A 15,513-nucleotide genomic window follows, 5' to 3' on the forward strand; every position below is an offset into this window, starting at 1 on the left:
CCATGTTGGGCCCTGCTCTCAGTGGGGAGTCTGCTAAAAGATTTTCTACCTCTGCCCCTTCCCACTCATACCCTCTCTTCTCGCTCTCTCAAATAAATATATCTTTTAAAAAAAATTAAAATACAAATAAAGTGTAAGATATCTATTTGCTCCTGTTTGTCCCATATGAAAAGATTAAAGATTAGTATGAGCAATAAACACCTAACAATATTCGTAATTTAAATAATGAATATATTTTCAAACAATCTATTGGCAATCCTAAACTGTGAAAACCCCAGAAATGTTAGATACTATTAGTAAATAATAACAAATACAACAAACATCAAAACAGAAATGGCCATAGAAACAGATTTAATTATGTCACAGAAAAGGACTATTTCCTTAAGTGATCATTTCTACCAGCTGAAGTGAAATGTAATCAAAGTTTCTCAGTTCCAATTCATTTTTAACATACATGAATTGCTGGGATATAGAAACAAGTACCTTTTTAGGATGAATCAGTGTATTGTTTTCTTTTAATTGAATTTTTTTTTCTTTAGTTTCTCATTTTGTAACAATAATCCTTGTCAGGACATTCTCTAACTTCTTATGCTCATTATTATCCTCACCAAAAGTAAGACACTCAGGTCACAAGGAAACTTGCTTTAGAGCCCTCTGACAGAACTGTTACTCCCTAAACTCCACGACAAAACACTGAACAACACAGAAAGTCAAAATAAAATTTAACAACCAATACAGAAATTTATCTGTTTGTTTCAAAACAACTGCCAAGTGATAGTTAAAGTACAAACTCTACACAGATGGAGACACTACTTGAAACTTTTTCAACAACCTTAATAAATACTATCGTCTCTATCTTTTATGTATCATTTAAGATATGAAAAAGCATCTCTACTACATTAATCAGTACACAAGATCCTAAGAATAATAATCTAGGATATAGCTATGGCCTGTCCAATTCAATGGGATTAATGGGATAATATTTGGGGGTAAAAGTCATAATTATCCTTGATAATGTCAAAACACATACCTGGCTTCTTCTAATAGCCCACTAAGCTGCTATTTTATACATTTAATCCTGTGTATTTTTACTTAATATATTCTACTAAGGGAAGAGAATCCTATGTTTTATAATTCCCATGCAAAATATTAAAAATACTCTTAAGTAATCAAAATATTCAATTAATTAAAAAGGAATTTTTAAAGTACAAGTAATAAAAATTCATGTCATGATTTATGCAAAAGGGCAACCTTCTGACTGAAATGAAATATCAAGAGATTTTTCTCATTTGCTATACAATCTCCAACTCCTGAACCATATATTACAACTTTTTTTTTGTTCAGAAGGGGGTTTAGAATTTTTCAATTGCTAAAGAAAAATGATTTCGTTGTATAATAATTCTAAGACAAGTACATGAATTCAGTTTATAAAAAATTTACTGTGTATGTTAGAGAAAAAACAGATTTTATGAATTCTTAACTGTAATAAATTGTGACACTTTCTCAAATATTATATATAATTCATGTTTTGCTTTTTTTCCTTTACAAATTACTTCTTTCAGTCTTCAAAGATTGCATAGCATAGTCTGTTTTTTCCCTTATCTCTAAGATTTTTCCATGTTTTCCCCATTTTTAAAGGAAAATCTTCACGGGTGCCTACATAAAACTTCATTAGTGCAATATAAATCAAAACCACAATGAGATATCACTTCAAATCTGTTAGAATGGCTGTCATCAAAAAGATAAGAAATAACAAGTGCTGGAGAAGATACGGAAAAAAGGGAATGCTCATATACTGTTGGCAGGAATGTAAACTGGTGTAGCCACTATGAAAACAAGCATGGAGGTTCTTCATAAAATTAAAAATAGGGCACTCCTGGGTGGCTCAGCTGGCTGGGCATCTGACTCTTGATTTTGGCTTGGGTCATGATCTCTGGGTCAGGGGATTAGCTCTGAGTCAGGCTCCACACTCAGCAAAGAGTCTGCTTGGGATTCTCTCTATTCCTCTGCCCCTCACCCCACCAGTCTGCTCTCTTGCTCTAAAATAAATCAATCTTTGAAAACAAAATAACTAAAAATGCAACTACTGTATGATCCAGCAATTCCACTTCTGCGTGTATATCCAAAGGAAACAAAATCTCTATCTTGAAAAGATACCTACACTCTTATGTTCATGCACCATTATTTATAAGAGGAAAAACATGGAAATACCCTGTGTCCACTGATGAATGAATGGGTAAAGAAAATGTGGTAGAAATATATAATAGGATATTATTCAGCCATGAAAAAGAAGGAAACCCTAGCTATTTGCAACAGCATAGATGGACCTTGAGGGAATTATGCTAAGTAAGTCAAAAGCAAATATTGTATGATCTCGATTATATGTGGACTATTTTTTTAAGATTTTATTTATTTATTGAATAGAGAGAGAGAGATCACAAGTAGGCAAAGCAGCAGGCAGAGAGAGAGGGGGAAACAGGTTCCCCACTAAGCAGAGAGCCTGATGTGGGACTCAATCCCAGGACCCTAAGTTCAGGACCTGAGCTGAAGGCAGAGGTTTAATCCACTGAGCCACCCAGGCGCCCCTTATGTGGACTATTTTTTTTTAAACCCACAAATTCATAAATAAAGAGTACGGACTGGTGGTTGCCAGAGGCTGGGGTCAAGGAGGTAGAGTTGGGGAGGAGATGTAAAGGGGTAAGGGTGGTCAAAAGGTAAAAACTTCCAGTTAAAACATAAATATATACAAATTAAATAAATAAATAAATAATTCTTAAAAGGGGGCTGGTGCCTGGGTGCCTCAGTCTGTTAAGCATCTGACTCTCAATTTTAGTTTGGGTTACAATCTCAGGGTCATGAGATGGAGCCTCAAGATGGAGCCTGCTTAAGATTCTCTCTCTCTCTCTCCCCCGTGCCTCTCACCACACTCTCTCTCTAAATAAATAAATCAATAAATAAGTCCTGGGGATGTAATATACAACATGGTGACTATAGTTATTAATACTATATTGTATATTTGGAGAAATATTGGTTTTTTTTTTTTGGAGAAATATTGTTTTTTTTAAGATTTTATTTCTTTAACTGAGAGAGCACACACAAGCACATGCACATGAGTTGTGTTAGGAGAGGTAAGGGAGAGGCACAAGAAAGCAGACTCTACCCCAAGTGTGGAGCCCTACACGAGGCTCCATCCCAGAACCCGGAGATCATGATCTGAACTGAAATCAAGAGTTGGCCAGCCACTTAACTGTTTAACCAACTGAGCCACCCGGGTGCCCCTAAGAGAATACATCTTAAGTGTCCTTATCATTAGGGGGAAAAAAAACAACAAACATTTAACTGTGTATTACAATGGATGTTAACTAAACTTACTGTGGTAATCATTTCACAATATATACATCAAATCATTATGCTGTACACCTAAAATTAAAACAAGGTTATATGTCAATTATCTCTTGATAAAAAGAAAGAGTTAATGGAAGAAGGGAAGGATAAATTATTAAGAAAAATGGGGGAGAAACCTATAAATTATTAACTGAAGGGTCTGTGCTATAGATTTTCTTTTCTCTTAAAAGAATAAACAAAGGTATACCCAAAGAATAAAAGGATATAATAAATATTACTCAATTATCTGTCAAATAATACTCTCCAGAATATTCAGGGTTTGGTTTTTTGGTTTTTTTTTTTTCCAGAATATTCTTTAATTAGAAAAGGCAAGAAAACTTCTGATCAGACGGTGATAGAAACATAAGATTACTCTAAAAGAAGTATCTATGGGGCACTCAGTGGGTTAAGCCTCTGCCTTTGGCTCAGGTCATGATCTCAGGATCCTGCATTTGAGCCCTGCACTGGGATCTCTGCTCAGCAGGGAGGCCAGTTTCCCTCCTCCCCCCCCAACCTGCTTTTGCCTACTTATGATCTCTATCTGTCAAATAAATAAAATCTTTTAAAAAAAAAAGAAATATTTATTATTTGAGCTACTCTAATAAATCAAACCCTTACTACTTCATTTATATAGCTATCAGGCTTATCTGGGAAGAATATAAGGCAGTGTGCAACAATATATATTTAAAAAGGAACAAACCAAAATAATATAAACTAAGAGTAAGACAAAATAAATTTCAAACAATGGGAGTAAGTAAAAACAAAATGGAGCCTAGATCATACCTTCATTAGCCTCTTTATCCCTTGCCAAATTCCTCACCCAACTAGCATTCTCATCTGATTTGCCCATTCCTAACCCAACATAAAAAGTCCCTGGGTTTTTCCCTCTCCTGATCCTGGACAGCTAAGCATTATTGGAGAAAGATCAATTAATCACACTTATTAAACCAATTCACAAACACTCTTTAGTATATAACCTCAGCAAGTCATCTGTGATTTTTTTTCCAACAAAACTATCAGAAACTATCTCCTATCTTCTTAAGCCACCATCATCATCCCAATTAATTGCTTTCCCTTTCCACAGACTGCTTCTATTTCACTGAAAAGTCAGAGCCTGTCTAATGTGAGCTTATTCAACTTTCCTACTTTTCATCAATAATTACCTCTGTATCTTTATTCTTTCCTGTCACATGTCTTAAATTAGTCCAAGATAAGCAGTGAACTGAACTATTGTGGTATGGACCAAACAGAAAGCATCCATATCTCAAACTAGTAACTCCCAAAAGTAGTACAGGAGGTGCTTAGAACAGTCTGCCAAGCAGAATACGCTATTTGAGAAGGGAAGATTGCATAGTAATTTTGGCTAGCAGTGAACATAAGGGGTATATAGTAGAAAGGGTGTTACCAAATACACATAGCATAAAGACAAGAAAAGGAGTAATTGGTGACATTCAAAAATGTGTACCAGTAGGATCTGTATAAATCTAAGCCAATAATGAGCCCAGTCATGAGATAAGGGTATAGGAACCCTTTCCCTAAGACAAAAGGACCTTTCTAGGACCTTTTTTCCTAAGAAAAAGACTAAGAAGAACTAAATGAACCTAGGCAGAGGTTAGGCAGTAGTGTGCTAGTAAATTTCTAATGCCTAATTCTCTATGGGAAAAAGTCTTTATTTATAGCATTTGCTAATTTCTGTATCATGCATACTACTAAGCATGGTCAATTTCAAAATACCAATATGGCATCAGAGAATGCAGAATGGGTAAAAAATGTATAGTAGCATACCATTATAGACAGTTTTTCTACCATACATATATAATAGACTTAGGCAAAGAGTAAAGGTAATAAAAAAATACTTGGGAAGTGAAATTGCTTTAATACTTATTATCTTTAATATAACTTCAAAATTAAACTGAAAATGTGAAAAAGCAAAAAGTGCCTCTCACAACTGAGATACACTAAAGAAAAATATAATTCCATGAAACTTACTCTAAAACTAAAACACTCAATTAAGTGTTAAGCAAAACTAAGTTGACTTCAGAGGACAAAAGAAATTTGATTATTAAAAACTAGAAGAGGGGGCACCCTGGGTGGCTCAGTGGGTTAAGCCGCTGCCTTCAGCTCAGGTCATGATCTCAGGGTCCTGGGATCGAGTCCCATATTGGGCTCTCTGCTCAGCAGGGAGACTGCTTCCCTCTCTCTCTCTCTGCCTGCCTCTCTACCTACTTGTGATCTCTCTCTGTCAAATAATAAATAAAATCTTTAAAATAAAACAAAAAAAAAAACTAGAAGATACAGAAGACTTCACTTTGCCATGGTATTAGCTTCTTCTATTTTAAAACACTGTAACCAATGCATAGGACCCTAAGTAGTTTTAGGTCTTTGGGGGAGACCTTTCCCTAAAACATTCCAGGCAAGGCAGTTTATGTGAAGTTCTTCCAGAAACTTACTGGAAACCAAAGCTCTGCAGGCAGAGCAGTATTAGAAAAGTTCATAACTACACATCTCCATGTCAAAGATCATGACTAGCACACTAGCCCTGGAGACTATCAAACAGGCTTTCAATTTATAAACATCCACTTATAGGGCATCTGGTTGGCACAGTTTTTTGGGAGTCTGACTCTTGGTTTTGGCTCAGGTTGTGATCTCAGGGTCATGGGATCAAGCCCCGCATCAGGCTCCATGCTCAGTGGAGTCTGCTTAAAGACTTTCTCTCCCTCTCCCTCTACCCTTTTCCCCTGCCATGTGCACAAGCATGCTTGCTCGCTCGCTCGCTCTCTCAAATAGATAAATAAATCTTTTTTAAAAAGGCAAAAAAAACCACCCACCTAGGACAGTTATTAACACTGCCGGCATTCTAATAAGCCACAGCATTTTTTAATAAATTCTGGTTTCAAAAGCACAGATATAAGATATATATATATTTATGCCCTCCATTATACTTGAAAAGGGAGGACTAGTAGGACTCTCTCAAGACAAACTGATAAAGAACACTATGAGGGATGCCTGAGTGGCTCAGTCAGTTAAGCATCTGCCTTCAGCTCAGATCATGATCCCAGGGTCCTGGGACCAAGTCCGGCATCCAGCGCCTTGCTTAGTGCGGAGCATGCTTTTCTTTTTGCTTGCCACTCCCCCTGCTTGTGCACTCTCTCTCTGACACATAAATAAATAAAATCTTTAAAAAAAAAAAAAAAAGAACACTATGAAAAAGCATTCCTGTGAAAATGGTGAAAGAATGTAAGCTTCCCAGTAAAATAAACAGAGATGCTTTACAACATAAAACAATAAGGTTAAAAAACATGCTTACTGTGTTTGACAAACACACAACTTTTCATATAGATTAGCATTTAAGAACCTGGGGTCTACTCTTTTCTAAAAGTAGAAAGATCGGCACTTGGGTGGCTCAGTTGGTTAAGCATCTGCCTTCGGCTCAGGTCCTGATCCCAGGGTCCTGGGATTGGCAGGAAGCCTGCTTCTTCCTCCCCTCCCTGGTCATCCTCTCTCTTACTATCTTTGTCACTATCTCTGTCTCTCTCTCAAATAAATAGAAAATAAAAATAAAAGTAAATGTAGAAAGGCAATTTGCCTAAGAAGAATACTGAGATTTATTCCAAAACTTTCCGTGTTCTACATTCTTCCTATATAGAATCATCATATTAAAACTGATTTGTCTCTCCCTTGGACTAAAATTAAGGAAAGGATAAAATTCATCATACATAAGCTTTTATCAAATATCTGCAGAAATGTAATATACCTAAGTTAATGAAAAAAATTAAAAACGTATGTCAAATGTTTCTAGATTGGTTGAACATAAATATAACTAGCACAAATGAAAAATACTAAAAGTAAAGCCTTGAGTGAAACTATTTAAAAATATTAAACCACAAGAAAAGGATGAGTAAGGAGGCAAATTCCTGATAAATTCATTCAATTTCAAAATAAAAATAAAGCATTTCAGAAATTCGTATAATAAAGTAAAATACAACTAATACAGGAGACAGAATTCATGCTTTAACCATTGCTAAGATACCATGATAGCTTAATTAACTCAATATTCATTTGTCAAACAAACAGATACAGATTTATTTATATATTATAATAAATATTTATGACCAAAGTGTTCTTACCACAAAAAAAGACAATGGAAACTAAGTGAAGTGATGGATATGTCAGTTAGTTTCATTATGGTGATTACTTCACAATGCATACGTATATCAAATCATTAAGTTGTAGATCTTAAATATATATAGTTTTTAATTGTCAATTATACTTAAAGTTGGAAACACATTTATAAAAAAATAAGTTAAAAAATGTGCTGAAAACTTTATTGTGAAGTAATACGACGTAACATCATCTTACACTGTTGAAACACAGAGCAAACCATTTCTAATATTAAAATCTCTTTCATTTTACTTACCAGTAACTGTTCTTGGTCTTTCTTGGCATCCTCGTAAGAGGAGGGTCCAGACATCCAAGGTGGTAATGAAGTTTACAGGTATCACACAATAAAAGAAGATGCTGATCGTGGTTCTTCTTACAAATTCCACAACTTTGAATAAAGGCAGCAAATAAAGGATTAGAATAGTAGTAATCATAGTGAACAACTATTCATAGCATATTTTTTTAATTTCAAAATTTCACCTTGATTAACTTAAAATTTCTTCTGTTAAAATCAAATATCTTCTCATAACACATACTTTTTTATAATGTCACTACTTATTACTTCAAAATATGTTTGAGACTATAGAAAAATAGCTGAATCTAATATAAATATTGCTCTAGAGTCAAACCTTTCAGAGAAAGGCATATATAAGATAGTATTCTCAACATCATCACCATCTCAATTTTAATTATCACTTAAACTCATTTAATATTAGCTTAATTTTTCTCTAGAAAGGTAGCTATTAAGCAAAAAACTTCCCAATTTTTTACTCTCTAAAACTACCAAAGAAGTTAACTTACAAACAAACTTCAGTTTATTTCCTATCATTAATTACAAACTTTTCAAAGAGTCTTAAACATAAAAATAAGCTAAATTTATAAGTAAGACTCTTTCCAAAATCTGACTCTGAGTCTTAAAAATATACCAATTGACATTTATTGCAAAGAATGGGGCGTTTTACTATTGGTGTTAACTGTTACTTCGATTTTTGTTTGTTTTCAAGGAATTCAACTTCTCTTGTGCAAAACAGCAACATAACCACTCCTAGAGCACAAGCCCTTGACCTGAAAATCTAGGTCTTTTTTATACTGGGAACATAAAGAGTGAAGGAAAAGTTGAGAATCTATAAGAGCCATCCATCAACATACAGAAACAATGATATTTGAATTTTTAAATTATCCTAGAAAAAAAATCATATAAATGTAACAATAACAACTAATATTTTATCTCAATGTTGCTCAGAGTAAAAAAGGAAAATCATGTAAAATACATTCTGGAACAAAAATGAATGCAGTGATAAGTCAGAAGCACTGTGTTATGTGTGATGGTTCCAAATGAACCAACTTTGTTTAGAAAAGCTGGGCTGAGAATGTGCTAGTCTGCATACTGTACACTAAAACACTAGTCGGCTTTTTCCACATTTCAAGGAAGTCAACTGCTATTACCTACGGAGGAAGCCTCCAACCAAGAATGAAAAATAATTATGGAGATTGGTATTATTACTCCTGCTATTCTCAGAAGGGAAGAAGTTGTGGGGAGAATATTTATGTACTTATATAAGTATATATAGGAGTATATATACATGCACACATAAATACACTAGCATCTTCTAACTTTCCCCAGTTAATATGCTCAGTTACATTAAAAAAGTAAGATCCCAACCTATTCATATACGGAAGGAAGCCCAGGCTATGTAAAATTACTATAAGTGGTGAACACTATAAACTACTGAGACAAGTAAAAAAAAAACACACTTATGTAAATAAAATTATTACAACTGAGCACAGAAAAATATATAGACAGATTCAAATCCACAAGTTTTCTTCATCATCCACCACTGTACAAAGGCAGGAATTGAGACTTTTATGATAACTATCACCACTTAAAAACACATGCAAAGCTCTAGAACTCATTTAAGTAAAATAAAATATAAATGTATATTTATATATCCTTTTAATTATTTAAGAAAATTATTATCTACATTATTTAAAGTCACTTTCCAATTCTCCAAAGAGGACTGACTATTCACTTCCACGGAACTTTTGGAGATACATCTCCACCTATTTAAAGGATATAAGTTACTTATCATTAAAAGAGAGCAAAAATCTCTTCTGTCATTCAACCTAAAAAGCATCTTTGATGAAAATATTCACAAAATGAACTTCAAATGCATTTAACATAAATTCTAGTATGGACATAATTCATTCAGAAATATCTGAAGCACCTTGTTATTAAAAGCACGAGTTTAAAAAAAAACACAATATTTACTTGTCATTTTATTACTTGCCTATAAAGTACTGCAGGAAGGATAGATGTCTTTTGTGCGCCTCCTTCTTTTTTACTTGGCTTTCTCTCCTTGGGTGCTCGCAAAATTGCCGGTATGTTCAACTTCTATTGATTTGAACAAATGCAGTTTATTTTGTTTTAAACAAAAAATATAAAGCAACATTCTCCTCTATTTGCCACTCAAGTCAACTAAATATGCTAGAATTGTGAGGGAGAAATGTTTTACCAGCTATTACACCAGCAAAAAAAAATTAAAATGAGTTTCTTTGGTTACTTCCATTAGAAACCTATAATTAGGGGCACCTGGGTGGCTCAGTCATTAAGCGTCTGCCTTTGGCTCAGGTCATGGTCCCAGGGTCCTGGGATCCAGCCCCACATCGGGCTCCCTGCTCTGCAGGAAGCCTGCTTCTCCCTCTCTCACTGTGTCTCTCACTGTCAAATAAATAAATAAAATCTTTAAAAAAAAAAGAAAAAGAAACCTATAATTACATACTTTGAATTTTCGCTGAAACACTAAAATATTATGAGAATTAAACTTCTACTTCAGCTTTGAAAAGTGAAAGACAAGGACAATCATTTAAGAGTTTAAAAAAAAAAAAAAGCCTCACACAATATACTTGACAAGAAGAATATTGAAGCCGTTTATTTTCCTCAGCATCTCAGCTACATTGGTGCTCCATAGGTTAATTAGAAAAATTATCTTATTTGACCAAACTCTCCACAAAGTGAATGAGATTCTTTTTGGTCTTCTACTAATCTGTAGTATGCTGGCTTCTGAGACAGCAACCATCTATCAAAGTCATTTCTCAGTGGCCTGGTGGGCCGGCATTTGTTCAACCAACTGTAAAAAAGTGTCATGCAAATGGTACAAATGAATTCTACTTCTGTGTATTTTACATTTACACAAGGAAATGTGTGAACTTCTGTTAAGAGTCATTTAATAAATGAAAATACCCTTTTATGGTAGATAATATTTTACACTAAGTAAGAGATTCTTAAGAGACAGTCTTGCAAATCAAACCAAAAGATAATGCTAGCTTGGTAAATAAACTAATAATAGTCTTATACTCAACATTAACTTCTCTAAATATCAAACACCAGAATCTCTCAAAAATCCATCAACAACCTATCAATAGAAATTTCAATTCACCAAAGGTGACTACTCATTCTCACCTCTTAAATTATATTATTCATTTTAATATAAGCCACATACATCCTGTTCACAAAAGAAGCATCTTTATAGCTATCATAGCACAATACATATCAGTATTTATTATCTTCTAAAATATTAAGTCTACATGAACTGTATGATAAATTTGACCCTTCTTAAACCTCTGAAACAAGTACAATGAAAAATATCTCTTCGTTGATAAGCCTCCTTCACAAATAAGATCACTTTCATTGAAAAAGGACCACAATGAGTCTAAAACATCTCTTTTAAAATAGAATTGAAATTACTTGAATAAATTTTTAATTTATGTGTTATACACACAGTACTAAAAAAAAAACATTCAAAGAAACTACTATTTGGCAATGATTCTTCTTTTCAACACCAAGAACTTTAACAGGCTAAAAATGCTCAAGGATAAAATAATTTTTGTCATTATCCCAGTGATATTTACTGCAGGTAAAAAACTATCCTTTAACATTAAAGTTTCAAAACCCATCTCTTAGGCAGCTCAAAACTACATCAATATAAAAACGAATTTCTCTAGTTTGCCTTTTAAATTTTACATGTAAAAAGACGGAACTAAATATAACAGAAGAACAGGATAGAAAAAAAATGTGGCAAGGAGTCTAACTGTTAAATCAGAGAAAGAATTTGATAGGAGTAACTCATGCTTCTAATCTTAGCTTCATCTCAAACGACAGGTCAATTAGTTAGAGCCAATGAAAAAATTTCGTAAACAAGATAGCTGTTAAAACAACCAAATTAGGGTACAGGTTCTCAGTAGGAAGCTTTCAATGCTCTAGATGTATTTCAGGCATTATCTTACCACAGAGGATTAGTTGCCCCTAATCAAACAGAATTTATTAGTTAGGAAAGTTGTATCAGAAATCTGATCTTTGAAAATAACAGAGTAAGAATAGGAGACAGCAATTGGAAAGAAACTAACCTGCCCTGTGATTCTGCCTAGTAAGGCCCATATTCCTTGCCCTTCGCTTCGAAGTTTTCCATTCAGATTCTGCAGTTCTTCTAAAGATTCACATAGCTACAATGTAAATAATCCAAATCAGTAAACGAATACAATATAATACAATACAATACAAAACATGGGGAAATTTAAATAATTTATCAACAAATGTCCAAGAGTATCTGTATTGCTAGTCTGTATTTTTAAACATATTTAAGTCACAATACCCTGAAGAGCAGGCTATCCAATTATTGAATAAGCAGTACCAATAAGATGTAAGCATTTTGTTTCATGTTAGCATTTTTACCGATAATAATACCTATATTTATCAAATCATTATAGTTTACTAAATAATTTCAAACACATTCTTCTAATTAATCCTTGAGTCTATGAAGATGCATTTCCACATTTTTTCAATGAGAAAACTAAGGATCATAGGGTTTCTGTGACTTGACCAAGATAAAGAACTAGCAAGAATCCCCAGGTCTTCTGAATATAATCCCAGTACTCTTTTCTTTCCCTACAGTGTGGCTGATATTGGAAACGTATCTCTTACTAATTTTTTATCGCTTAAAATGTTATCTAACAATAAGTCAACATCAGCTTTATATGCTTATATTACTTATTACCTAATATTTTAGCTACAACTTTCTTTTATAGGATATTTCTTTTGATCTCCCTCATCATTACAATGAAGATGTAGAATGGAAATTTAAATTGGGAGGTATTTTTCTTTTTTTTTTTTTTTTAAAGATTTTATTTATTTATTTGACAGACAGAGATCACAAATAGGCAGAGAGGCAGGCTGAAAGAGAGAGAGGAAGAAGCAGGCTCCCTGCCGAGCAGAGAGCCCGATGTGGGACTCAATCCCAGGATCCTGGGATCATGACCTGGGCCGAAGGTAGAGGCTTAACCCACTGAGCCACCCAGGCGCCCTGGGAGGTATTTTTCTTAAATCAAAAGTAACATTACAAAACAATTCAAGATAAAACTAGTCATTTAAAGGGAGTTTCTAAGTTTTCTACAAACTTAGAAAAAGAAGTTCTATAGTACACTAGTTAGGAACAAGGGACGGAGACTGTTTGGCCTCAAATCCCAACTCTATGACTTGATTAGCTACATGAGTCTAGGCAAATAACTTCACCTCGCTAGGATTCAGTTTTCTTCTCTAAAAATGGGAGCCATAATTACAGCTCACATAAAACTGAGGTGAAAATTATATCAGTTAATGTATGTAACGTGCCCGAATTGTACGTAGCACATAGGAAGTACTTAGTGTTATGGATGATAATGAAGCCAGTAAGAGTAGGAAGTGTGGAGAAGAGCCTAAACACTTCATAATAATTTCAAAATAAGACATAAATAGAAATTCTCTAAAATCACAAATGACATCATCAACAGGTCTATGACATTATGTTGTTTTGTAGTCAACTTACCTTATTATATTCCACATGAAGTTTTTCCTGTTCATTCTCTAATTTATCCTTTATATTCTTTTGTTCAGCCATATTTTCCTGAATTTGAATCATGCGCATATTTCTCTCTATTTAAATTAAATATCCAATTTTACTTTAGTAGAAAATAAAAACTGATATACAAAACACACACAACAGAAGAAGCTAGCCATAAAGATGATCACATGGATAATTTTACATTGTTTACAATACTTTAACCCTATTCACAAACACAGGAACTCAGCATTTTACAACAACCTACAACTTATTAGGAAAATAAATATGCTTTTTATTTAATATATGTAGCATGGCTAATGAATTTCTAAAAATTGACAGTATAACAAATATTTCTAATAGCAAATTGTTCTCATTGACAATGTGCATATATCAGTGTCTATACTGACCAAAGTAATAATTCACAAAATCAGCAGTGAGAGCAGGTTGCTTATGCTTTCTCCTTCCGTCCACACTAGAACTAGTATCTGAATTGTCCACTGGAAAGATATCAGTACTGATCCCCATTAGCTCTGCTTTCCGCATCAGCTTACGAATGGCTGAAGCACTGCTAGTGAGTGGTCTGGGCAATTTTTCCCTTGGAACCCAGGCCTGAGGTCTGGTAGATCGAGCTAGTTCTGCTTTGGCACGATACTGCTGAAGCCGGGCATTGATTCTTGCCTATAAAAGAAATGCATACAAATTTTAAAAGATACTAAAATGTAACACATTCCCTCTGATTTCTACTTGCATGCTTAGAGAAAGTACAGATAACCAGAATTTCCCATATCAAGGCAAGTTATACCTATCCACAGTTATTAAGATACACTGTATAATTCTTGGGTTACAATAAAGTAGGTCTACTCCTAGTAATTATTCTAGGACCTAATCTATGATCAGATTTGTCAGAACTAATTTGATTAAACAGAAATTTCTCTTTTCAGTAACTGCAAGTCTCTATAAATTCATCTTAATTTACCTAGAAATACATTTTAAAAGATAGGGAAACTGATCAGATCCTTTACATAAATAACAACGGATCAGACTGAAAAAAGATATGGTCAACATACTGCACTGATAGAATAATTTCCTCTAAGTCACATTTTTCAATGTATTTGGAAATGCGCTTCATAAAAGGCTGCTCTGTTGACTAGATGAGGAGTACTCATCAGCTACAAACTACACTCACCATATACCTTAATTACAATCCACTTCCTAGGTAACTAACCACATTTCATAAATACATTTCACATGTCGCCGGCACACACATATGAGAGCCGAAATCCATAACCTTGAAAGAAAAAACATGATTTTGGCATGAATCCCATACCTGTGCTTCTGGTGACAGTTGCTTCTCCCTCTCTTGCAAAGACATTTTACAATAGGATTGTAGAGCCAAATAGTTTTTTCTCTTCCATTTTCTGTCTAACCTATCTGCATGCTGCTTACAATAAGCAAAAAATGGATCTGCTATATCCTATACAAAAAAAAACAGAAGGGCGGAGGGAACATTTTTACTACAAAGGGTCATAAACAACCTAACATAAGAGTGAATATATCTTTTTTGAAGAACTTCCTACAGTGTTGATATTTCTAAGACAAATTATAAAAGTAATTTTTGCCCATAATGATAAAAATTGCTACTTTTGAAACTTAATCTTATATATAACTTCAAATTAACAACCACTTTTTTCTTTTAAGGGCCTTGTAGATTTAAAAAATACTGTAATCAAATCTTATGTATTATATTTAGTTAAACTTGTATACCTAAAAAATAAATACTGTTTAAAACAAGTAGGATTTTAATAATCTTAGGCATTATTAAATATTAAAGTTATGCATACACAGATTAATATTACAAGACAATATAACCAAAAAATACAGGGCTAGCCAACACACATAAGTGGAACATTTTTAACTGGCTAGCAATGAATGCATGGACATATTCTACCCAGGACAAAAATGATTAAGAAAGCCAGGCCCTGTCAAATGAACACATTAGGTATCACCTTTAACTCTTTATATAACTCTAAAACCTCAAATGGAAAACAGAGCTCTCTCACAACCATCCTTCATGATACTAACCTAACGCATTACT

At 33.8% G+C, this 15,513-nt stretch overlaps 1 protein-coding gene across 10 annotated transcripts in view; it reads right to left on the reverse strand.

Annotated features, from left to right (window-relative positions):
* The window catches only part of PHF14 (PHD finger protein 14), a 170,767-nt gene that overhangs the window by 98,318 nt on the left and 56,936 nt on the right, over positions 1–15,513 (reverse strand). For all 10 annotated transcript variants that reach the window (XM_032303977.1, XM_032303975.1, XM_032303974.1 and 7 more), the window contains exons 8-13: positions 14,746–14,892; positions 13,826–14,096; positions 13,404–13,510; positions 11,950–12,045; positions 9,834–9,937; positions 7,802–7,933 (exon numbers count right to left, since the gene is read on the reverse strand). In XM_032303977.1, the coding sequence (XP_032159868.1) occupies positions 7,802–7,933; positions 9,834–9,937; positions 11,950–12,045; positions 13,404–13,510; positions 13,826–14,096; positions 14,746–14,892 (857 nt within the window). The remainder of the gene's footprint in view (positions 1–7,801; positions 7,934–9,833; positions 9,938–11,949; positions 12,046–13,403; positions 13,511–13,825; positions 14,097–14,745; positions 14,893–15,513) is intronic.

Source organism: Mustela erminea, chromosome 11 (assembly GCF_009829155.1).
Source record: "Mustela erminea isolate mMusErm1 chromosome 11, mMusErm1.Pri, whole genome shotgun sequence".
NCBI lineage: Eukaryota > Metazoa > Chordata > Mammalia > Carnivora > Mustelidae > Mustela > Mustela erminea.